The sequence below is a fragment of the Lissotriton vulgaris genome, chromosome 3_2, assembly GCF_964263255.1.
Source record: "Lissotriton vulgaris chromosome 3_2, aLisVul1.2, whole genome shotgun sequence".
Taxonomy (NCBI): domain Eukaryota; kingdom Metazoa; phylum Chordata; class Amphibia; order Caudata; family Salamandridae; genus Lissotriton; species Lissotriton vulgaris.
This window is the reverse complement of record NC_141690.1, coordinates 11935095-11960204: the sequence shown is the minus strand read 5'-3', so window position 1 is coordinate 11960204 and position 25110 is coordinate 11935095. Positions and strand designations below refer to the sequence as shown.

Below are 25110 nucleotides of genomic sequence, written 5' to 3'. Positions count from 1 at the left end.
CTCGGTGTGTGTGTCTGGGGCTCTGTGTGTGTGTGTGTGTGTGTGTGTGTGTGGGGCTCTGTGTGTGTGTGTGTATGTGTGGGGCTCTGTGTGTGGGGCTGTGTGTGTGTGTGGGGCTGTGTGTGGGTGGGGCTCTGTGTGTGTGTGTGTGTGTGTGTGTGGGGGGGGGGCTCTCTCTCTGTGTGTGGGGCTCTGTGGGTGGGTGCAAATGCAATAGGTCTTGCATTTGTGAGAGATGAAGCTATTGAGATTGTAAATGACAATGCCATTTATTTATCTGTTTTCAAAACCAACACATAAATAAAAAAATTGTCACTTACAATACCAATAGCTCTAACTTTGGCAAAGGCGAGACTGTTGCATTGTAAATGCTTGTTTATATTTTCTAACTGGGAATCTACCTCTGGCCTGAAAAGATGTTCCCCATCAAATAGGATGTTAAGCAGGTGTTGGTGCACTTCAGGTTTGAACCTTGAGGAGCATAGCCAGGTATGTCTACGCAGGAGTACTGAGGAGCTTATCTTTCTTGCTGTGAAGTCTGCTGTCTAGGGCACAGCGTATAGTTGCATTTGAGATTTGCCTACTTTCAGTAACTAACAATTCGTAACAGCAAACCCCCTCAGTTGCCCATGCGCCAATGATTTGCATGACTCACTGCAACCATTTTTCCTGCCACATCTATGCGTTTCCTTTATTTATCAGGAGGCAGTGCGTCTCCAGTACTCTCAGAGGCTGCCTTCTTCCTTGCAGTTGTTACAACCAGGAAGTCAGCTGTCAGATGACCACTGAAATAAAGAGGGTCAGCAGGGGAAGTTTTGTATTTCCGTTCAATGGTGGTGTTAGTACACTGGATTGGACTGGGGTTTTTAATATCTCAGCTGAGACTTTTAATATTGGCCCTATCATAGATAAATATTGAACAGAGCGCTCTGTCTTGGAGAGCGTCTTGACTAAGAAGTCAGATTCTTCCTCTGTAGTATGCATCTGTAGTTTATGGTATTCAGCAGCATGCTGAATGACACTATGATAGAAGGCGGTGATACTTTAGCTGGGACTGGCACCTCAATGACTGGGTCTGGCAGCACTATGTCATATGCATCCCTAGGGTCTGAGATTTTGTGAGGGGCTCCCTGTGAGTCTGTCATGAGTATATAGACTAGGGCTCCCTTTGTCTGCATCGTCTGAATGTGTGGATGATGGTACCATAGGTGGTGTAATATCAAGCGGCATAGGACTAGCGACCTTATGCTCCATACTCTTTTTCTTCTTTGGAAAAGGCTGTTGTAGTCACTGCCCAGCCTTCTTGCGGGCCTTCTCAGGCAAATGTTCATCCCCAGAGAACGTTTTTTAACCATTAGTTCTTGAAGGTTTTCAAAAACATAACCCTCCATATCCGTAGTGGTTGCGATTTTACTTTTCTTGAGTAGTGCCCTGATCAGTTATTTTATTCCTGTGCTCTGATAGAGCATGGATGTCGAACCCATAGATTTTTTCAGAGTCGCTTAGGTGGTTTCTTAAGAGTCGACGTATGGTTAGGCGGGGTAAGGTGTGTGAACACCGTACGTTTGATTAGCTCCAAACGGCTTTGTAGACCCTGAAGGAGGCTGGGGCGACAAAGGTTTTGTCAGTGGCACTAGCTGCACAAGCGTCCATGACTTTGTCGGCACCAAGTGTGGCTTTGAGGGCAGTACGTCCCCTCCATGTCTGTCTGTGGCCTGGAGCCTGATAGAGCTCAGTCTGGTCCTGTCTCAGCGCCAATGTATACTCTTGGTGTCGGCCAGAACCCGAAGGCTGTGGCCCCAAGGCGATGGTGGGAGGGTGGTGGTGGTATTCTTTTGGAGTGTGTGGGGGTCTGCTGATCTTGTGTACTCACAGCCTTTAGCATAGTCTTCATCCTGGGCCTCAAACCTGATGTGGTTTGTACTTCCAGAAGTTCCATAGCCGACAGTATCGACTTGCCACAGTCTTCCTCCTCATGTTGGTTGGTGTCATCAGAAGTGACATTGTGTGAATTGCACAAGATGGCATCCTTCTCTTTGGGATTGTCCTCTTTCCTCCTTGTTGCTGACCTTTAGCTGCTGTTCTTCATCTGCAGAGATTTCAGCCTTCCACACTATCTCCATGGTAGGAGCTAGGTGGCGGTCCCCTCTGGAGTGTAAGGTTTTCTTATTCTTGAAAAGGCCGCAGACAACGTAGTCCTACTTGTTGTGCTTTGACGACAAACACAATAAGGAGCACAGAGGGAAGAACAGGACACTAGTCGCCCTCCTCTCATAAAGTCATGCAAACAACAATGACCTGGTCCACTTAGGTAGTGTTTTATACTTTCTCAACGAAGAAAAAGAATAAAAGTTACAAATACGTGCAGGTTCCTATCTTTTCGCATTACACTTTCGGTTTGTTGTTCGTTTTGCACTGTTTTCCACTGCTCTTTAATTGCACCCACACATCTATTTTGTTTGGACACATTTCTTTAAAGCTTGATGACTGCCGATGATGAGAACAGGGCTACACTGGTGAGTACAGACTAGGTTCCCCGTTGGTGGTTCGCCCGTGAGGTGTCATCTTGCTTTCTCAAATTTTTTTCACAATACACATTGTTGTCCGTTGCCCATTAGTCACGATTGTCTTAGATGGGATGGAGTCCTTTTAAAATTGGCGTGTTAAACGGTGTACTCTCTACCTCACTGTTCCTTAAGGAAGGGGAGATAGTTGTAAAGGATTGCAACACGTTGTACACTTGTTGAGAAAGTATAAATCACTGCCTAAGTGAACCAGGACATTGTTGTTTGCAGTGCTTCGACGACGGGCAGATGTTGTATTGATCAGAGTATGCATATTTTGCCCCGCATTGATAGCACTTGCTGCAAAGTCTCTTTTTTTATCTTCCATCACCCAGAGCCGAACATTCTTGCGGGAACTTGGAAGGGGCCTCTCATGCTGAAGTCGATCCAAACAGAATGGTCGCTGAAAAAAAAGAAATCAGACAGCTGACATTGTAGTGTTGGATTCTTCGGGTAGAAGTCGCGACGGGTCCATTGCGCTTCCATGGGCCGCAAAGACATTAAAGATGAAGAGAGCTCCGGCGCAATCGGTTCAAACCAGATGGAGGGAAAAAAAGAATCTAACAATGGAGCCATTGAACATGCGCATTCTCTCCAAGAGGAGGAGACTCAACATCACTGCAGCAATAAAAGACTTCTTCTATAAAAACAAGTTCTGGAGTCCGAGCCCAACATTATATGGCAGGAGTAGGCATAGCATGTGTAACTGCAGCCAACAAATGCTACGAGCAGCTAGTTACAACTGGAACTGCCAGAAGGGTAAGTGTCCCATAAGGCATACATTTAAATGCAATTTTGTTTATCCTTTACGGTTTGCGATTATCAAACTCAGGGAGAACACTATCAGTATTAAAAGTGATTTAGATCCAATAACTGACTGACTCAGAATATATGAAGTCAAAGACAAAACTCAACTAGATATGAACAATCTCCCCCTAATTACTTTATTCTTGACTAACCAACTGAAAACAAGCTAATATCTCTTTACGTACATAGAAGTACCGGCTGTATGTTATACCCAGTGCTGATAATGCTGTGTTGAACAGTAGAGTAGAGTTTGACAGTTGGCAGGTAGCTATGAAACAAAGTTGAATTATATTTAAAAAATGTATAATATTCAAAACCCTTGTGAGTAGTTTGATCAGTCTTCCATTTAAACTCATAAGTTGACATCTTCATACAACCCTAATTCAATTAAGAGCTGTATTGTGCTGAACTGTTTCGTGAGTTTCTTTGTTTAGTTTAGGTTTTGTTTAATTTCTGCAATTAGTGTGTGACTGGAGCACAACTATCTGTAGTAAAGTCTTTTGTGTAACACATCAGACCTCCAGATAACATTGACCATTTTTTGCAAGTTCGGATTATTGTTAAATTATTCTGTTTTTCCGTTTATTTTCATGACCACATGGAAACATTACAAGTCTATTTAAGTAACACCTTAATGGAAATGTGCAGACAATTTAGATGGACAGCAAATGCAATGGTTTTATATATTTCAAATTTTCAATAAAATAATAACTCAAATAAAAAATGCCAGCTTTAACTTAAATTAAAAACTTGATGGTGTAAATAGACCAAGTTACTGTCTACATAACCATGCTTAACAATATGTTTGCATTTCTGCACCAGTGGAGTAAATACTCAACTCAATTCTTCCAAGGTCATGGATATGGCTCTTAACCAGGTGGTCAAGTAGCAAGATGGAGACTGAGGAAATAGAGGCATTTGTCTCCCGTCCCTCGGTATGTCCTGATGCATAGAACCCTACATCTACAGAAGGGCAGAAGAAACATGTTGTCCAGTTGACTTGAGCAGCCTTTTGATAGTATGAGCAGTGACTAGGGTTTTATATGTCTGATTGAAGCCTTTCAGACAGTACATGACTGCAATTGTCTTCTTATTGTCAAAGTCAAAAGCTGATTGCCATTTTGAAACTGACAAAGTGAAGTTTTAACCTGCTTCATTACATATCAGTTAAAGTTCGATGGATGCAATATTATAGAAGTAGGCCTAGATGCATAGACTTGAACGGAACAGACAACACTTTAGCATCTGTGAAGGCAGAATAAGCAGCATCTGCATTGCCGCCATACATCTTAATATGTAACACTGGAGACCTGAACAGCTGAATTGCTTCAGTTTTGAAGAAGGTGGCTTACGATGCACATTGGAAAGGAAGCAGATGAGGTTTCAAGCCACAGCTCAGTTGTGTGGACTGACGCAACATGTTAAATTTGATTAAGAGGGGAGGCAGAACTGCACCCAGGAAAAATGCATGACTTACCTAATGAGTGGATTTTACCCTTTGACAGAAGCATCAAGGGGGCTTTCCTCTTGTATTGAACCTACTTCCCTCAGTTATACTTTTTAAACTTCTTATAAGACTCTCTTATAAACAGGAACATCCGTGCCATAAGAGGGCAAATAACAGGCCTTCTTTTTTTTTTATAAACAAAGACAAAGTGTAACCAACCCTGCTGAGTTGTTCGCATTTTGAGAATGAGATGGTTGAATTGCAAGTGAGTTCCTTTCTTTTTACCATCAAGCTGTACAGACAAGTTAGTTACCATTTATGTAACTCATCCTTTCATGCCTCTTTAGTAGGCATTACAAGAAATCTGCAATGGGGTTTTACAGAGACATAATACATGAGCAAACACACCTGAAACGTCTAAAAATTCAAAGAATTTGAAGGAACTCATCAGGAACACCGTGAAGAGAAAACATTTATGAAAAAGACATTTGAAGGAATCCTTATTCAAGCCACCATTTTTAAAACAAGCATTTGCAATGCAATAGGTCTCGCATTGTTTAAGTTTGAGCTATTATTATTGTAAATGGCAATTTTTTTTTGCTTTATGCTATAGTTTTGTTATTTACATAAAAAGCTACATATAAAGTATTTGTTTTTAAAATTATTTATGCAGTATTTAAATTTGTTTGCATAAAAGAGTATAAGAATATCTTAGTAAAAAAGTCAAACTTTTTAATGGTAATTGACCAAATGTTTATTTGTACATTTTAATTTCAAATAGGTAAGTGTAAACATTACAAATATATTGTGCAAACAGTGCAAAATATTTTAGTATAAATATTTTTGTTTTACGAGGTAGTTTGTAAGAAAATGATTGTAAAAGGCAAACACTCTAATTAAAATGTAACATATAACAGTACAGTTATGGCTAGTAAACATACATTAGTAGTATAGTATAATTGTAAACATCACAATGTGGGGTGTGAGGGTGTTGGTTGTGAGGGGGTAGTGTGTGTGTGGGTGCGGTGTGTGTGTGTGCGTGTATGTGTGTGCGTGTGTGTGTGTGTGGTGTGTGTGTGTGGGTGCGGTGTGTGAGGGGGCGGTATGTGAGGCTGCGGTGTGTGAAGGTGCAGTGTGTGTGTGAGGGTGCAGTGTGTGCGTGAGGGAACAGTGTGTGCGAGGGTGCAGTGTCTGTGAGGGTGCAGTGTATGTGAGGGTGCAGTGTGTGTGAGGGTGCAGTGTGTGTGAGGGTACGGTGTGTGAGGGTACGGTGTGTGAGGGTGAGGGTGCGGTGTGTGAGGGTGCGGTGTGTGTGAGGGTGCAGTGTGGCTACAGACATGCCATCCCTAGAAACAATTTTGGGAGCATAAGTTTCATTTTAACGTAATTCGAGGAAAATGCGAAACCCACTTCTGAATAATCACACGTAAACTGGTGAGTGCTACTTAAGAAAGGGTTTCTCAATATCATGCCCACTGCAGCTGCTCTTTCTGCGCGCCGGACCACGCGCACTATCAAATAATGATAAAGAATCGGACCTGCTCTGAATATATGACGTGCTGCGCTAGGCACACTCGCTACCAGCAAGAGTGAAACAGTGAGAGGTATACACACATCTGCAAAACAAAGAGTCTGTCCAAGATCTGCGAAAGGCAACGTTGACAATTAATGAGGTAAAATAACGCAGCCATAAGCAGAGGGGAGGGAGGCCCCCCAGCAGCTCCCCTCGCTGGCTGCTGAATCCGCGGCTTTTGGGTATCAAGCACTGATCCCATAATTCAATCAGAGGCCTCTACGTGCAGGCAGCCTTAATGTGCACAGACACCACACCTGTGTCAGAGGCAGGCTTGCGCCTTTCATCACAGCCTCCCAGTTAGCCTCTGCTGCCTGCGGGCACTGCCTGCTGCTGCACACCAGTCCGGGTGCCTGGCGCGGGACCCCGGTCATGTGAGCACTAGACCTTTCCGCGCTAACTTTGTTACAGGCAGGTTAATATGCATGCGCGTCTGCAGAGGGGGCTCTGCGTGTCGTGTCCGCTCCCTACCCCCAGGCCCGGCCGCCCCCATCCCGCTTGTCAGTGGAGGGCATTCAATGCTAGTGCGCACAACACACCCGTAAAATGTGTACATGTTTGTTTGTGTGGGCCCAGTAGTGTAAGAGTCATATATGCGCCTGCCTTTAGATGTACGAATGCGTGTAGTGGTTATTCACCAGACATGCCGAAAACCGCACGCAGCAAAAAAATTAGATATAATGCATGTAGGAATATGTTGCGGCTATCATAGCGATAAAAGCATGTGCGGCCTTGTCCTACATGTAATGGGGTTAGTGTTTTGTGAGATGATGTCTTTTTGGACATGAAATGGTTTATTTTGAATGAGGGCGCTCGATTCTTACAGCAGGCACAATGCCATGACTGCACCACCTTTCTGTGAAGCAGCTGTTCTTCAGGAGCGTCTTGTCTTCGGGGGAGGCCTTCTTTGGGTCATTGTTTTAAAAGTGCAGCAAGCACGTGACCTACAGTGATGTTGCGCAAATGACCGAGATGCGGTGGGGCAAAAAGTATGCTTCAACTCAGGCAGACACACATTTAAAAGCAGAAAGAATCTGACCCAGAGCGTTGAGGGATGTCGCAGAGGAAATAACACCACGTACAGTGAGCACCGACTATCACGATCGACGAAGACACGCCCCCCTGCAAGGAAACATCATTATTTTTGACTTATGAAACCCGACACATTAAGAAGGCATCAGACCGAAGAGAAAACTGCGGTTTTGCCAAGAGACTTGGCTTAGATTTCGCTTCGCTCGCTGCACCTTCCGGTAACATAAAATATTGGCATTCGCCCCAGAGAACAGGACGTGCTGTGACAAACACAGGGAAACGCCTGGCATGAGAGCAGGCTGCCGCAAAGTCAGAAGGGATCTCATGAGTGCCAGTGTCAGGCCCGCGTTGCATCCTCAAATTAAAGGTCCGCAATGAGAAAACAAGCAAACTCACCGCCACAGCCCGGCTTCAACAGGAAGCCAGGCAACCTTTGTTGGGACGGGGGCGGGGCCGGACAAAAACAGGAAGCAGGCGCTCCTGTGCCCGCCGGAGGATTGCCGTGTTAGCTAGCGGGCTCCCGTGCTCGTGGAGAGCCCCGCGGCCCCCGCCTGTTAACCGGAATGACCCGCTGGCTGCCGAGGGACACGCAAGAAGAACCTGGTGAGTGGGGTGTGAGGGGGATGTGTGCGCGCGCGTGTGTCTCTGGTGAGGTGGGGGGGCGTGTATGTATGCAGTGTGTGCGTGCGCGCGTGTGTGTGTGTGTATGGGGGGGGGGCGGGGGGATTGTCTGTGCGTGTACTCTCGTGTGTGGGGGGCGGCGGCGGCGGCGGGGGGGGGGCGGCTGGTGAGGTGTAGTGTGTGTCTGTATGTGTGCGCTCGTGTCTGCCTGCGTGTGCATGTGTTGTGAACAGCCTGCTCTCTGTGTGTGTGTTAGGGGCGGCGGCGGCGAGGGGGGGGGGGGGGGGGGGGGGTAAGTAGGTGTGGCTGTGATCTATTTATTTCGTGTTCGTGAGAATGCCCATAGTAAAACCGAACAGTAGAAACAAACACGCGGCGGGGGGGGGGGTAGGTGTGGCTCTGTGATCTATTTATTTCGACAGTGGAAACAAACACGCGGCGGGGTCAAAGACAGGAAATGAAAGTGAAGGCAAGCTCACACAAAGAAAGAAACGAAACTGAAGGCAAAAAGCTCGTGCACGCAGCTCAATCCAGCCAAGGACAAGCTCGTCACAGTTTTTTGTCCTTCGTTCCCCGGTGTCAGCTCGCTATAAGTCTCCAGCCTGGACGCATCCTTCGGATGCGATTTCCAGGCGAGACCTAAAAAGGAGGCCAAGAGAGCCAGAAATGCCCACTGCACGCCTCATTTTGAGGTTTCAACCAGAATACACTCTTAACTACGCAAACCTGGTATTCCGGTTTTGAAATGTAAAAAGATGAAGAGCGACACAATCATGTAGCACTGGGGCAACACCTAGCAATGTGTTAGAACATTCTGAAATCATTTGTAGCGAAAATGTGTAGCTGGGCTCTGTTTCTATAAATCGTACAGTTTTAACCTAAATGGGCATATCTCAACAGGTTTACATCTCAGATAACTGATAGTTACAAGAATTTCTCACCTTGGGATCAAGTTTGGAAAAGGGGCTTGGTTTGCCTCCCCAGCTGCTGATCTCCATGATATTGTCAACATCCTCTTTCATCAAGTAGTACGTGTCCATGAAATCCACTACCTCCTGTACACCTTCTGCTCCATTGGAAGCCAAGGGTCTAACCAACGCATCTCGCATATATGGCAAGTAGTCCATATTCATGCCACCTTTGCATGTATGAGTTCTTTAACAAAAGAGATTTTACACAGAGTAAAGTGGTCATTCTTTTTCAGATTTGACAGTTGTGCTCACATCATGATCATGTCTTGAGATCTCCTCCACAGAGCACAAAATTATTATTATTAAGCAACATATTCTCATGTTAATACAAAAGATTGTGACATCTCTGTAAAAATCATCATCATTATAAATATTCATTTTTGCTGCGTATGCCCTCCTGATCAGACACTGAACCAACATGCAGAAATTCCAACACAAATGCTGGAGGTAAAAATGAAAGTTAGTTTAATTGTGACTATTACTCTTAGTCTCACCCCTATTCGCAATCCGTTTGGGCACTGCCATCTACTGGCTGAACAAGCAGCAGCTGCTCAAAGCTATTTAACTAAAGCCCTTTGTGTTCTAGTAATGTGCAGCCTTCCCCAATTCTACCATAAGGACACCCACCCTTACAAGCGTCTACTAGTATGATGATATGACAGACCGCACAGGACGGATGGATATTGGCAATCTATTTCCTAGTCTACATCTGGATGCGTTCTTATTACCAATCTATGGACATATTCCATAGCAAGGTAACAGACAGTACTCAGAACGGCAGCATGGGGCAGCTAACTAGTTAGATGAACACATCTGGTAAGACTTTGGGTCCAAATTGTGCTTTGCCTCGCGAGTATTCAGAACACAATACATGTAAAATACATGTAACCAGCAAAATACATGTAAGTAGCTTGAATATTTCTCTATGGGAGGCATACAATACAGATTGAGAGGCAATGCAAATAACCATGCCCAGTCAGTCATTAACAAAGAAGAGTCTACATGACATACATTCTAAATTCAAAGAAGTTGTGTAACTGGTGCTTTCATGCCTCTTTAATGGACATTACAAGGCCTCTGCTTTAGGATTTTTCCCAGATGAGATTTATGACCTAACACATCTAGAACTGCTCAACATTTGGTAGCGGCTGCTGCAGGATAGTCTTGTGTGTCTTGTTGTGACGTTTGGATGGGAGCTGATAGCTTGTTATTGGGTCCTGTTCTGGGGGGAGGGTTAGGAATGTTCAGCGGGATGTTGTTGTTTGGGGACATACTGGTGGTGTGGGCGGACGCACTGTGAGCGAATTAAAGTTGCACAACGTATGCAATGGGGGAGTTACCTGATCTCAAGTGTATCACATGGAGCGTAAGAGGTCTGAACTCGATGACTAGGCTCCACAAGGTTTATGCGTATCTGGCGAGAAGGGGAGTTCACATAGCCCTGCTACAGGAGACACATCTTACCAAAGCGGAGGGACATGCGCTGCAGCGTAGGTGGAAGGGGCAGGTATACAGCACAGCATATTCGGCTTTTGCTAGGGGGGTGCTTATTTGGGTTAGGGCAGGTGTCCCTTTCCAGGCCACGAGGCAGGTGTTAGACCCGGAGGGCAGTTATGCAGCAGTGAAGGGGAGACTCTATGGTAAGGATGTTGTGCTGTGTAGTGTGTATGCCCCGAATGTGGACCAAGCCCGCTTCTTGAACAACCTATCAGGCGCGCTGGCGCTCTACTTAGCGGGTCCAGCGATAATTGGTGGGGACTTTAACGCCATTACAGACATAGAACTAGACAGGTCACACCCCCCTTAGCAGCGGTGCCGGTTCGGAAACTGGCCAAGGAGAGATATGATTGGCAAGAAAGGTGGAAGTTGCTAGACATCTGGCGCCTGCAGCACCCTCAAGACAGCTATTACTCTTTCTTTTCCTCCATACACAAACTTCATGTCAGAATGGATGCCATCCTCTGCTCTAGTTCGATCGCCCATACCGCAGCGCACTCGGAATACCTTGCGCGTACTATATCCGACCACAACTCCCTCCTGATGTCCTTTAGGTGGCAGCGGACACGGTCCGCGATCCCGACATGGCGTCTGCGCCCAGAGACGCTAGAAGACCAGGTCTTTAGGACGGAAATAAGAGAGGGCATTGGACATTATTTCCAGGAGAACCAAGGTAGGCTTCCACCAGAGCAGTTGAGTGGGACGCCTTCAAGGTCGTAGTCCGGGGGCTATGTATTAGTAAGTATTCAGGAGCCAGGAAGGCAGTGCTAGGAGATGTGGCAAAAGCTGAAGAGTACCCGAGGGACTTAGAGTGGCGGTGACGGGGACAGCCGTCCCTACAAGCGCAGCTCCTGGAGGCGAAGGAAACACTGGCGGGGGAGGTTGAACGGCTGCGTAGCTTTGACTATAAGGCTTACCTGACGAAATAACACACAGAAGGGGAAAAGGTTGGTACCCTGTTGGCAAGATTGGCAAACCCAATACCGAGAGGTGGTCCGATTAAGTGAATAGAGTCGGAGGGGGGCCTACTGGTCCACTCACAGGCACAAGTGCTCTCGCGGTTTCGAACTTATTATGAGACCCTATATTAGAGCAAGCTAGAGGCCGAGGAACCAGACACAGAGGGATACCTAGCGGAGATCCCGCTTCCACAATTGAATGCAGACCAGGTGAAAATATTAGACCAGGACATCACCCTTGCTGAGATTAAAGGGGCTATTAAACATATGGCTAGGAACAAGACGCCGGGACTGGACAGTCTATCCGTTGAATTCTATTCACACTATAGTGATATACTGGCACCTCGATTATTGGAGGAATACAAAGAAGCGGGGGAGGTCAGCCACCTACCGCGGACGTTGTGGGAGGCACTGATTATCCCACTATTGAAGCCTGGACGGCCGGATGCAGATGTGGCTTCTTATAGACCCCTCTCCATGCTGACGGTGGATTATAAGATCCTAAGCCGCATACTGGCGACCCGACTTTTGCCTCACATGACTGCGCTGGTGCACGCAGACCAGTCGGGCTTCATCCCAACTAGAAATACCGCCTCGAATGTACGACGGTTTTTGCGGGTTCTTGCGGGAGACTATGATGACTTGGACTCACCAGGAGTCCTCTCTGTCGATATAGAGAAGGCGTTTGACAGCCTGGAATGGGGTTTCCTCCACAAGGTGTTGGAACGGTTCGGACTGGGGGAACGATTTGGTACTTGGACAAGAGTGCTGTATTCCTCGGCTACTGCCAGGGTGCGCCTGGGGGAGGTGATCTCCGACCAATACCAGGTGATGAGGGGGACAAGACAGGGGTGCTCGCTGTCGCCCCTGTTATTTGCGCTGGCAATGGAACCCCTTGCGATCCAGGCTCGCTCCGGACGGGCATATCAGGGATTGCAGCTTCATGGGGTGACACATTATGTCTCCCTGTATGCAGAGGACTTGCTCCTCTTTTTGAGGGATGCTGGAGAAGCACTGCGGGGAGCAATTTCATTGCTATCGCAGTATGGGGCGGAATCGGGACTTCAGGTAAACTGGAGCAAAACAAGTCTTTTTCCGACCCGACAGGGTTGCAGCCATCGGTGTCAATTGGCGCAATTGCCTGGGCACCGTCGCGCCTCACCATTTTTGGGGGTTCGGGTCTATCATGACACCATGGATTTGCTGGAAGAGAATGTGGGACGCTGTATTAAAGCTCAGAAGGGATGTATGGCGTTCTGGTCGACGCTCCCTCTGTTGATGATAGGACAGATAGCTCTGCTCAAGATGGTAGCGCTCCCCAGATTGCTTTACTATTTTCGTACATTGCCGATCTGGATCCCACCTCGCATATTTAAAGACTTGCGGTCGTTGACCATAGACTTCCTATGGGGCAAAGGTAGGAGAAGAATAGCGCGGACGACCCTGATGAGGCCTAAGCCGGATGGCGGACTGTCTGTTCCTGACTTCGAGCTCTATTATCTGGCGGTACAGCTGCAAGTACTGGCACAATATATAGCGCGAGAATTCAGAGGACCGGAACACACACACAGGCAGGGAATACAGCGACATATCCTCTCTTACATAGTCCTGCAGCAGAAACTGGCTATGCGGGATTTGACAGGGGAGGAACGAACCTTGAGGCTCTGCTGGAACAGAACCCAGCGCAGGGCAGGGGTAACTCGCCCATATGCACCGGAAATCCCTCTCGGTATGTTGACGGCGCTTCCTCACGGAGGGGATTGGAGCCCCCTAGAGGACTGGGAACAGTTGGGTATCCACATGGTAGGGGATCTGTACATCAATGAGGAACTGATGCCTTTTTGGGCGCTGCAAGACATGTATGGCCTCCAGGAGGGCGGCTTCCTGCACATGCAGCAGTGGTTGCGGCGATTCGGGGTCACTGGAAAGGTGGACAGGCAGAACCACCCACCGCATTGGCTTGTCAATATGTAGTAATGGCAGTTACTGCTAAGGCGGTCAAGTGCCTCTAGTCTCGGATGTTGCACGACAGTTTGCAACCACTGGGGATACTGAAAGCAAAATGGGAAACTAGCATAGGACGCCAGATCCTGGACACGGCATGGGGGCACATTCTAAAGAGGGCATGGAAGGGGAGCAGAAATGCCCGGTTCCAGCAGATACAACTTTTCATTCTACATCGCGCTTACCTGACCCCGGGCAAGATTAGGAAATACTTCCAGGTCCACGATGCGGAATGCCCCAGATGTTTGGAACAAGAGGTGGAAATAGAACATATGCTGTGGCTTTGTATGTCTATTAGGAAGTATTGGGCAGATATGGGGGACCTCCTAGACGCTATACCTAACCGACACCTAGACTATGACATGGCTACCTGCTTGTTACACTGGTTTCCGCACACGGCCAAAATGAAAATAACTAGCAAATTTATTGATTTAGGCTTACTGTTGGCCAAACGAGAGATAACCTGGCAATGGAAGTCAAGGGCGGGACCCTCGAGCAGGCGCTGGTGTATGGAGTTCTGCAAATGGGCAGAGTGTGAGAGTGTGGTCCGGCTTTGGCAGGCTAGACGCGTTGATAATGATAAGGCTTTGGAGATGGCGAGAGCTTGGGAGGCCCTGACTCAGGCATTGCGGGATGCCCAGATAGTGGGGGAAGACGACTGAATGTTAATCGTACATGTGATCATCAAACTGTGAAACTGATATGTAACGCTTTATGTGAAGCTGGTACTATGTTATGATACAGTCTTCTGGATATGCCCACACCACCGAACATAAGGGGGATGGGGTTTGGGGGGGGGGGGGGAATTAATGTTAAATTGGGGACGTGTTTACCGGATATGGATGCTGTGGTCATTGTCATATATTATATGTCGATATAAAATCCAATAAACTATGTTTAAAAAAAAAAAAAAAAAAGAACTGCTTAACATTTTAAGATATTTATTAAGATCTTCACAAACATCCCTGAAAACAAAAAATATACATGAAAAAGAAATTGCAAGAATCCTTATTCAAGCAACCATTGTTGTGAAAAATGGAAACACACACAAGAGAGCCAGAAATACCCACTGCACGCACCCTTTTGTTGATACAACCAGAATACAAGTCAGTAGTCGAAGCAACAAGGATACTAGAACCAGCAGTTTTATAGAACGCTCTGGTGTGCATATTCTGTTTAGAAACGTTTTGACCAGATTCATCATGCAGGCCATGAGAAATAAAATAAAATGGCTTTTCTATGAAAGCTTATTGTACCAGTATTTACTAGTATCAGTTAGTACTGAGCAAACACAAGGAGATGATGGACGGAGAGCTGAAACTTTTTAGACACTCACCCCTAGTCACAGATCTGGGTTGAATCCACCCTCATTCTTTAGCTCAGTTCGCCACCTCAGTTCAGACACAGCTATATGCAAATCAGTCCTGACCCTGTGCCTCATTGGAACAGTCCAGCCCAAACTGCCAAGTCAGGTCTTCCCTGAACCGGAAACAAGCATCTTGGGACCGGTTTCTGGGTAACACCCTTCATTAGCCAGGCTAGCTTGAATCCAGTGGCAAAGTGAGCATGGGACCCTTGTCTGGGCATACCCTGCCAACTTAGGGTGAACAAAGCAAACACAAGGAGTTGATGGACGGAGCGCTGAAACTTTTCAGACACTCACTCCCACCGGTGGAGGTGTTATGAAGTCAACCAGCATTGCTCGGGATCTGAGCCCGGATCCAGGGGGGTCCTGCTGCGCCGAGGCCAAAGCAGACGGCGGCGCCGGAGCCGCAGGACCTCCAGTCAGGCCCATGGAGCCCACAGGCTCCCCGGCGGGTCCAGACGGCCCAAAGAGTCAGGCCATGGCAGCAAGAAAATCTTGCACCTGAGCAGGCATCGCCGACGGACCCGGAATGGGCGGGTAGGCTGGCGGTGATATCGCAAGCTCCGCTGGAGCCGCGGGGGTGGCACCACCCGCACCCTCAGCAGCGGCGCGCAACATGAAGTCGAAGAGCGACAACGCTTCTTCGAATTCTTCTTGGAATGCTTCGACTTACCTCACCCCAAGTGCAAAGGCATAGATCCAGACGAATGATTTTTTTTTTCTTAAGTCATTTTTATTGTACTGTGAAAATAAACTTGGATTTGACCTTTGCTCTGCAGTAATAAATATGTGACGATCCTTTGATTAGTACAGATATTATAAATATCATGTGTTATTGAGCTACATTTATTTTCACTGCCATGGCAATAAATACCATAGTGAACAACTGTGTCAATTTTTTTTAAGACCAATGGTCCCAGATTTTATTTAGTTTCACAAGCAAGAAGTCAATAGATCATACAATGTCATAAAATCTGCAAACATTTTCCAGCCAGTAACAATTTCGACATGTCAGTCTTACATAGGTGAAAATAAACAGTAGCCAGGGGAGATGCATTAGTCTACAATTATCAGTGCCAGGAAGAGTCTCGGGTTACAGGGTCTGCAACATTCAGCACAGCAAAAGGACCAAGGTGGTCATAACAGCCAACAGCGAGTGTTCTAGGCTGCGTTCCCTGGTTGGCACGGATAAAGCAAAGGCAGGAGTCACATCCCATATTTCCATATGGGTCGCTGGGCTACATTCATGTGATCATGGCAGTGGTCAATAAGCATTGTGGGAAGGGCAAGCGGGGAGGGGAATAAAGAACAACACCGTGTGTACAGTAGAAACAAACCCACTGCCAACCAAGAGGTACAACTGGGAAATAACAAAAAAGAAGAAAAAAGAGAGAGGGAAAACATTTCAACAACAGTCAGACTAGTATGAGCGTGTACAGTAGTGTATCAGTGACCCTAGTGGTGTGCGTTGCGTCAGTTATGGACAGTGTGTGGGCGGGGGCGTCTGTAGACGGAGGGCTGCTGCGGCAGCATGGTGGGGGGGAATGATAGCAAGCAGATTATGTTGGGCATGTCCCCGTGGGTGGAAGGGGGGGGGGGGGGGGGGGGGGGGGGGGAGCGTCATGTCGGGGCGGCGGATGCCAGGTCTCTCATCGCTCCGTGTCTAGGCGTTTACGTGATACCAGCCTGGGTGCAAGCCCGATGGTACGCAGCCAGGGTAGTGTCCCAGTCCTGGACAATCGGGTACATACGGAGGCCCGCCGTCTCTTCCCTGTGTAGAGACACGCTCTCCGCGCAAGCCCAGTTGTCAAATGAGCGACGCCAGTCTGCAGGTCGCGGGGGGGCATCATTCTTCCATCGCTTCGTGATGAGTCGCTTAGCCGTGGTGAGCCCCAGGTCCCAGAAACGCGCCTGCAGTTTGGTCTGTTTGGTTCTTTTGTAGAGTCCCAGCAGGCATGCTTCCCATGTCTTGGGGAGGGTATCGCCCGTGGCCGTCGTCAATGTGTCAGTGACTGCCGACCAGTACAAAGTGAGGTGTGTGCAGCTCCAGAGTGCGTGCAGTAAGTCCGAGTTTAGGAGGCCGCACCTAGGGCATGCCGACGAGGTGAGGCCAAAATAGCGGTTCAGCTTGTCCGGGGATAGATATGCGCGATGTATGATGTAGTATTGGATGACCTTAAATCTCGCGTTGCGGGGAATGTTCCCAGCGCCTGCCAATACCGCGGCCAACTGTTTGTCGGTCCATTCACTACCCCTGTCGGCCGCCCACTTCTCCCTCAGACGTTGGGAGGAGAATTGAGTATGACAGTTCAGTGCCTGTGCCAGCCAGTGCACTATATGGGAACCATCGCCCATCACGTGTAGGTATTGAATGAGCATATGCGTGGTCGGCTCGTGGGTCAGGTCTCCCCATGCCTCCGTCAGCACACGGAGAAGCCTTGCATGCGTCAGAAACTGGCCTGCCGGTAGGCCGGTGTCGGCGGCCAAAGTCTCGAAGGACAGTAGCTCCCCATCGTCATACAGGTCGCCTAGGCCGTCCAAGTCTGCCGCCGTCCAACTGCGTAGCCCGACGAAGACAGCACGCCGTTTCCCAAGGGGGTCCCCTGCAGAGGCAGGTTCGGGGCATAGGGCACCGTGCTCTTGGTGAGTCTGAGGCTCCGCATAAAGCACTGCCTTGCGACAGCCACATGAACCTGGTTGGGGGGTGGAAGAGCGTCAGTACCTGCATGGGGGACAGGGTAGTGTCCTCTGTAGCCGTGTCCATCAGGTTCTTACCACTCAGCCAATAGGCAACCCACTGCAGCTGGGCCGCCAGGTAATATAGTTCCTGATTGGGAACCGCCAAGCCTCCAGACTCCGAGGCCGCGTAGAGGGTCCTCAATGCCACCCGGGGGCGTCCTTTATTCCAGATGAGGCGCCTGGTGAGGGCTTTCAACCCTTTAAATATGCGTGTTGGTACATACACCGGTAGGTTAGCATAAAAGTAGAGGAGCCGGAGGAGCATTATCATCTTCGTCAGTGCCACTCTAGCCGGCACGTTCAGTGGGAGGGAGTTCCAGAACATAACCTGGGCTGACAGTGAGGAGATGGCTCTCACGAGGTTGCCCTCCAGGAGATCAACGGGGTCCCGATATATAAGGATCCCCAGGTACCGGAATACCGTAGGGTGCCATCGGAGCGTCTCTCCCATCATGCGCACATCACATTGTGGCATAGCGGCGCTGAACGCATAAACTCCCGATTTAGACCAGTTGACGCGGAGTCCCGACATGTCCCCGAACACCCGAAAGATGTCCGTGATTGCCGCGGGTATATGGGTGAGGTCCCTGATATACAACAGTAAGTCGTCGGCATACAGCAACACCGAATGGGTGCCATCCGCCAGTGGGATACCCCAGGTGGCGCCGGAGGTCCGGAGCAGTTCTTAGATCCAGACGAATTAGGTTAACGGCTCCGCGACCTGTCCCTCGACCTCCCACGGGAACGGGACCTTGAGCAGTGCAGAGCAGACTGCAGGACTTCCAGCAACTTTCGGACCGCTTCCACAACGTCTTCGGCGCCATGGCCCGGCAGTCGGGACACGGCTTGGAGTCGTGGTTGCGCCCCAGGCAGTAGAGACACACGCGAAGCGGGTCCCTCACTGACATCATTCAGTGCCAGTCCCCGCAGTTTTTGAATCCGGGCATCCCTACGACACGTGGAGTCGATTGACTCAAACGAATTGAGACAAAAGGCCTAAAAACACTCAGTCAAAAAGGTGACTGGGGGTACTTGCTCTGCCTGGATCTGCGATTGCTGGTGCGGAAAAAGAAAGAACTTACGTCAGCGCGCAAGGGCAGCGTCTAAGTAGCTGCAGCAGCGTGATCATGGCAACCACGACGACAACGACGGATGCAGAGTCGCAGGACGCCACCTTCCGAAGCGCAGGGGTACTGCTGATGAAAACTTTCCGGATCCAGTCTGAGGCCTGGGTGTAATTCTAAGGTAAGGAATCTATCACTACGTGTTTCTTTCAGATAAAAGTTATTCAGCTGTAACTACAGTTTTCCAACATTGGTATATTCAATAGTTTCACGTGTTTAATCATTCTCTGCCCTGTGATTTTACAATAGTCGTAAGGTCAAATATATACAGAAGCACAAAGAAAAAACATGTGCTCTAGTACCCCATAGACTTAATTAGGAAAGCTTCAAACTCCAACGAATAAGGCGAAGGTACATTAAACTCCCTCCCCAAAAAGGCCACCATGCCTCAGATATTTTTATAACAAAGATGTGAAAGGACATAAATAACATGAAATAAAGAACACCTCTGACTGGAGAGGAGAGCAGGTCACTTGTGAATCTATGAAAGACAATATTGCTTGAGAACTGTAGTTACTAGTAAGTAACTTTTTTCTTCTCTCACATAAGATTTTTTATGAATTCACGTTTGCATCAAAATAGTGAGCAGTATCAAAAAAGTAATAAATGATAACATCATTCAAATTGCATTCAAGAAAGTAGTTGTGATGTTGGTCTTTACAAAAACTGAAGGTTGTTTAATCTTGGACGAAACAATTTTATATGAAGTAATCTTTTCAACGATTCTGGTTTCTAAAGCCTGTAAGAGGATGCCTCATCCATCTAGAGATGCATTGGTTGTCATTAAGAAATGGGCAAGTCCTAGTTGGAAAGCTGCATTTTAAAGCAGTCTTGAGTCTGGAATTATTCTGAATATGGCCTTCTAAAGATATGGAAACAAGGAGCCGTTGAACATCCAAACTCTTTTACAAAGGACAGATTTTTAGACATCAGGCCCAGGATTAAAAGTTCGGAAAGTCACCTTTATAAGCCCTTGAATTAATGAGTTTAGAACTAGCAACTTCTGAATTCACTCTCCTGGCAGGAAAGCTCCCTGCACAGCTGTGTCCAAAATCACCATAAGGAACTGAATGAGTTTGGAAGACTTAAGGTGAGCATGTTGGATCAAAGACCCAGGGCCCGATTCACAAAGGCAACTTACACCTTTGAGTAATTTCACACTTTTGAGTATGGTTACTACTTTTCGGTATTAACAAACGTCAATTTTGAAGTAACTGTGAGAAATGGGATTTTTAGTAGGCTAGAGCATGGGCCAGAGCCAGGCAAAAACCACCACTCTAGTCATGATAAGGGAGTTACACTTCTAAAATAACCCCTGCTCACCCTCTTGGTAGCTTGGCACGAGCAGCCAGGCTCATCTTAGAGGCAGTGTGTAAAGCATTTGCACATAACCAACAGTAATACACTGGAAGCACTACAAAAGGAGACCACACCAGTTTAGAAAAATTTCCAATATTTTTATATACTTGAGACCAGATCAAAAACGATAAAAATCCACATTACTATACGTAAAAAGTTCCTGAAATACGCAGATTAAAAAGGGTTCCTTGTGAGGATAGCTCCGTCCGGGCTATCACCGTGTCGTGAACAACAAAATCCAACAGTTCTGTCTGGTCGCGGACCAACTACGGTGTTGGGAAGACCCGCAAAAACAGTACCTGTGAGAAATGCAGGGCGTGTAGGCCCTTGAAGTCCCTCGCGTTGCGGGTTGAGCTCCTCTCTGGTGGAATCAAGTCTGCTGGTGCCAGCAGGCATCGGGTGCTGCGGTGCGAGGTGCAGGGTGCGGTACCCCCAGGTCGCGGTGCGAGCAGTGGCTTGGTGGCGGCATCAGATGACGTCGTCGGTGAGACCAGGGTCGCGGTGCGAGATGAAGGCGGTGCTCGTCATGGTGCTGGCAGGTCACAGTGCAAGCAGCGGCGCCGTCTTTGCTGGAGCGCTGTGGTCGGCTGACGAACTGGAGTTGATGGCACATGCGGCGGAAGGCCAATGCTGCGGTGCGGGATGAGGGCAGTGCGTTGTGTGACTTACGAGCGGGGCCCTTGAACCTTGGTGCAAGCAGCGGCGTCGATTCCGGCGGAAAGAAGCAGAGTCAGGCTGGCCAGGGCGTCCTTGTGAAGCAAGGCGGTGCGGACTGCAGCCCTCAAAGGCCACAGTGCGAGCAGCAGCTCGGTGGTGTCGTCAAAAGGTGTAGTCGGTGAGACCAGGGTCGCGTTGCGGCAGTGCCCTCTGCTGTGCCAAAGCTTCGGCATGAGGCGATGCGGAGTGCGGTGCCCACAGGTTGCAGTGCAAGCAGCGGCTCAGTGGTTGAGTCTAAAGGCGTCGTCGGTAAGACCAGGGTTGCGGTGTAGCGGAGCCTTCAGGCCACGGAGTCGGCAGTGGCGTCGTCGAGTTGGTGTTCTTCGGGTTGTAGCACAAAACACACAGTCCCCAGTGCTTCAGGTCGAAGAACTTGAAGTCTTTGCTGTTCCTGAGACTTCGTGAACAGGGGTCAAGCACTACCTCAAGCCCTTGGAGAGACTCACAAGTTAGGGTGCATATAGTCCAGTCCAGGCCTTTCACTGCCCAAGACAGAAGCATTGTAAAGTTTTACAGGAGCGTGACCCATATACCAATTCAGGACTGGGTAAGTAAGGTGCATTAAGAAACAATGTCCTGACAGATAAGAATATGTAGGCAATTAATTATGCATGCATACACCATTACTCATGAAGAAAGAAGGAGAGCACTCGTTTTTGAAAAAAGAGGTTAATCATCTTATATTATATCACAAGTTCATGGTCAGAAAATATAAAGTTAGAAGCAGCACTGCATAAAATGAATTAGTGACAACCATATAATACTTGGAGCATAAAAAAGTGTCTGTGGTGAAAGTGGCGACGCAAGTGCAGAAGTGAACAGCGTGGACGGCGCACTGTGAACAAGGTGCAGGTAATTTACAGTGAATGGCTCAAAAATTGTGACACCGTGATATCACAGTTTTTAAGAGTTTTTTCAATTTGATGTAGAGCCACAAAGAAGGAGTATGCCAGTTAGTAAGCTGTTAGGTCGACGGTGTTTCGATCCATATTAGTTTGGATCGTCATCAGGACTTGGTTGTCTAGATCGGGGCGTGCTGCAAGGAAAGGAAAGAATTTTGAGGGGGAGTCAGGTAAAAACCAGGGAGGGGGGAGGGTGGTGGGAAGAAGAGGTCGTGGAAGGGGCAAGGAAGGGGAGAAGCGTTTTATGCAGGTAAAAGCCAAGGGTTTACCGGAGTCAGTTCCGTTGTGTAGATAATTAATTAGGATAATATAGAAGCCTCTGTGATTAATTCAGGGACAGTCTGGCGTATATTTTCGGGCTGCAGGGCAAGAAGTCATCTGGAACCTGCATACGGGCACTATGGAAGAGTGGACAGTTAAAGACCACTTTAACAAGGAATGGGCATGGCTTGGAGTGACAAGGCGGAGGAAAATACTAACAGGTGTTACTTATGCTCCACGGCCGTCTGTGATCAGTCGCTGGGTTAGCACGGTTCTAAGGATAAAAGGCAACATTCAGGGACTTGTAACAAACGTGCGTGACTGAGCGACTAATTCATCATGTACGAGGGCTGGGGAACAGGAAAGGGACCTACCTGAGTAGATAGGGGTGCTGGGCGGCCGTCAAATGTTAGCAGTTTACCACTTCATGGCTCCTACGGCGGGAAAAAAATGGATATTGGAAAAAGTTCTAGCGGCCGTGACTGGGGCCAGGAGCCACAGATCGTGCAAATACGGTTAAGGTAGCTGGGGGCTAGGAGGACATACCTGAAAGAATCGGCATGTCAGCATGGAATGAATCCAAACGCAGGGAGCCAGAGCTAGGCGCGGTACAGCAGTATTACTTCCGCGTGTGGGCGGGGTAGGAACGAGGGAAAGGGCGTATTCTGGGGCGTGACCCGAGTGGCATCATTGACAGTCGGGGATGTCTCAGAGAATGGGAGTGAATCGGGCAAGAGAGAGCTGACATAACCCGTGGCAGGAGGGGAAAATATGCGAAGTCAGAGACTCAGAATTCCAAATTAGTAGTTTGACATATTTTGAACATATCTAAACAATTTATACACCTGAAAAAAAGAGTTTTTAGTTGCATGCATCTTTAGACGAGGCTTAGGTAACATTATCATCGCATGCAAATATACTGTGCTGTGCAGTAAAATTACAACAATATTTTTCGGGACCGCTAGTACATTAGTAGAACTAGCAATCTAGCTCTGAGAATGGTAGCCTTCAAAGCCTTCCTAGTCTGACCTTTCACGTCCATTCAACACCAGTGGGGGGGCAGGGTCTGCCATCACCTCCTCCACTAGCGTACCATCACTTCAGACAGGTGGGTGCTGCAAATCGTCCAAAGGGGCTACTCCCTCCCCCAGCGAAGCCACTGCAGTACCACCGCGTGCCTGGGCATCACTTGTAACTTCTGCAGGAGGAAGTTAAGGCCCTCTTGGCCAAGGGGGGCCATTAAGCGCGTTCCTGGGCCAGAGGTAGAACGTGGTTGCTACTCCCACTACTTTCTGGTACCCATGAAGGGCAAAGGAGGCCTACACCCTATCTTGGACCTCTGGAGCGTCAACGGCTTCCTCCGGAAGGAGAAGTTCAAGATGCTGACTTTGGCTCAGGTCCTGGCTACCCTATACTCTGGAGACTGGATGGTAGCGTTGGACTTGCAGGACGCATATTTCCACATCCCCGTCCTGCCGGCCCTCCGGAGCTACCTGCGGTTCACGGTAGGCCACGAGCATCGGCCTCACCAGTGCCCCTCGGGTGTTCACGAAAGTGATGGCGGTGGTCGCAGCTCATCTGCGCAGATCAGGGGTTTCAGTCTTCCCCTATCTCGAAGACTGGTTGTTGTCGTCTCCCACCTCCAGACTACGGCCGACCTCCAGCACTCGCTGGGGTTCTCCACCAACGTGCCGAAGTCACACCTGTGCCCATCTCAGAAGCTCCTTTTCATCGGAGCGGTTCTGGACACGGCGAAGTTTCAGGTTTATCCTCCCGAACAGCGGGTTCGGGATATTCAGGCTCCGATTCAGATCTGTCAGCCTTTATCCCGAGTTTTGTCAGGTTGACGCTGCAGTTCCTGGGGCTGATGGCCTCCTGCATACTACTGGTGAATCACTCCAGGTGGCGGATGTGAGCTCTGGAGTGGGACCTGAAGTTTCAGTGGGCACAGATTCAGGGCAACCTGTCCGACCACGTCCTGATCTCGGAGGACACTGCGAGTCAGTTGCAGTGGTGGCTCACGAACAGCGATTGGGTAAGCGGCAGATCCCTCTCCCTACCCCAACGGGAGCACGTAGTAGTACCGGATGCGTCCCTCCTGGGATGGGGGGGGGGGTAGAGAGACAATGGAGAGGCGGAGATCAGAGGACTCTGGTCTCCAGCGGAGTCTCGGCTCCATATCAACGTTTTGGAGCTGCTGGCGATCAGACTTGCACTGAAGGCATTCCTTCCCTCTGTCCGGGGAGGTGTAGTGCAGGTGTTCACAGACAACACCACCTCCATGTGGTACTGCAACAAACAGGGTGGGGTGGGGTCGTGGACCCTTTGTCAGGAGGCTCTGCGCCTCTAGACATGGCTGGAACACCAGGGCGTCACTCTGGTGGTTCAACACCTGGCAGGTTCCCTGAACACCAGGGCGGACGAATTCAGCCGCCGGTGCATGATGGATCACGAATGGCGTCTGAATTCGGATGTGGCGCAAGGTCTCTTTCAGCAATGGGGAGAGCCTTGGTTAGCTCCATTTGCCACCGAAGGGAACGAGAATGTCATCAGCTCTGCGCATTAGAATTTCCAAGGCGGCACTCGCTCTGAGACGCTTTTCGTCACGAGTGGAGCTGCGGTCTGTTGTACTCCTTTCCGCCTATACCACTTCTGCCCAGAGTGCTGAAGAAGATCAGGCGAGACCGGGCCCAAGTCATCCTTGTGGCTCCGGACTGGGCACGAAGATACTAGTATCCCAAGCTACTCAGCATGTCAGTCGATCCCCCGCTTCGTCTGTCTCTTCAGGAGGACCTTCTGTCGCAGCAGCAGGGGACGGTCCTCCACCCAAACCTGTCCAGTCTCCACCTACATGCGTGGAGATTGAGCGGTGACAGTTGAGGCCATTTGACTTGTATCCTGAAGTCTGTGATGTGATTCTGGCAGCCAGTCGTCCCTCCACAAAAACGGTATACGCCTGCAGGTGAAACAAATTTGTGGCATGGTGCACAGCAAAGCTGTGGATCTACTTTCTGCCCCCCTTTCAGAGGTTCTTCTCTTCCTTCTTTCTCTTGCCCAGCAGGGCTCTGCTCTGGGCACTATCAAAGGCTATCTCTCGCCCATTTCAGCCTTCTTAAGGCTTCCTGATCAGCCTTTTCTTTTCAAGTCCCCTGTTGTAAATCGATTCT

At 48.6% G+C, this 25110-nt stretch overlaps 1 protein-coding gene across 1 annotated transcript in view; it reads right to left on the bottom strand.

The window, feature by feature from the left end:
• The window catches only part of RFC1 (replication factor C subunit 1), a 742181-nt gene that overhangs the window by 64895 nt on the left and 652176 nt on the right, over positions 1–25110 (bottom strand). The window contains exon 23 of the mRNA XM_086963975.1: positions 8986–9199. Within this exon, the coding sequence (XP_086820101.1) occupies positions 8986–9199 (214 nt within the window). The remainder of the gene's footprint in view (positions 1–8985; positions 9200–25110) is intronic.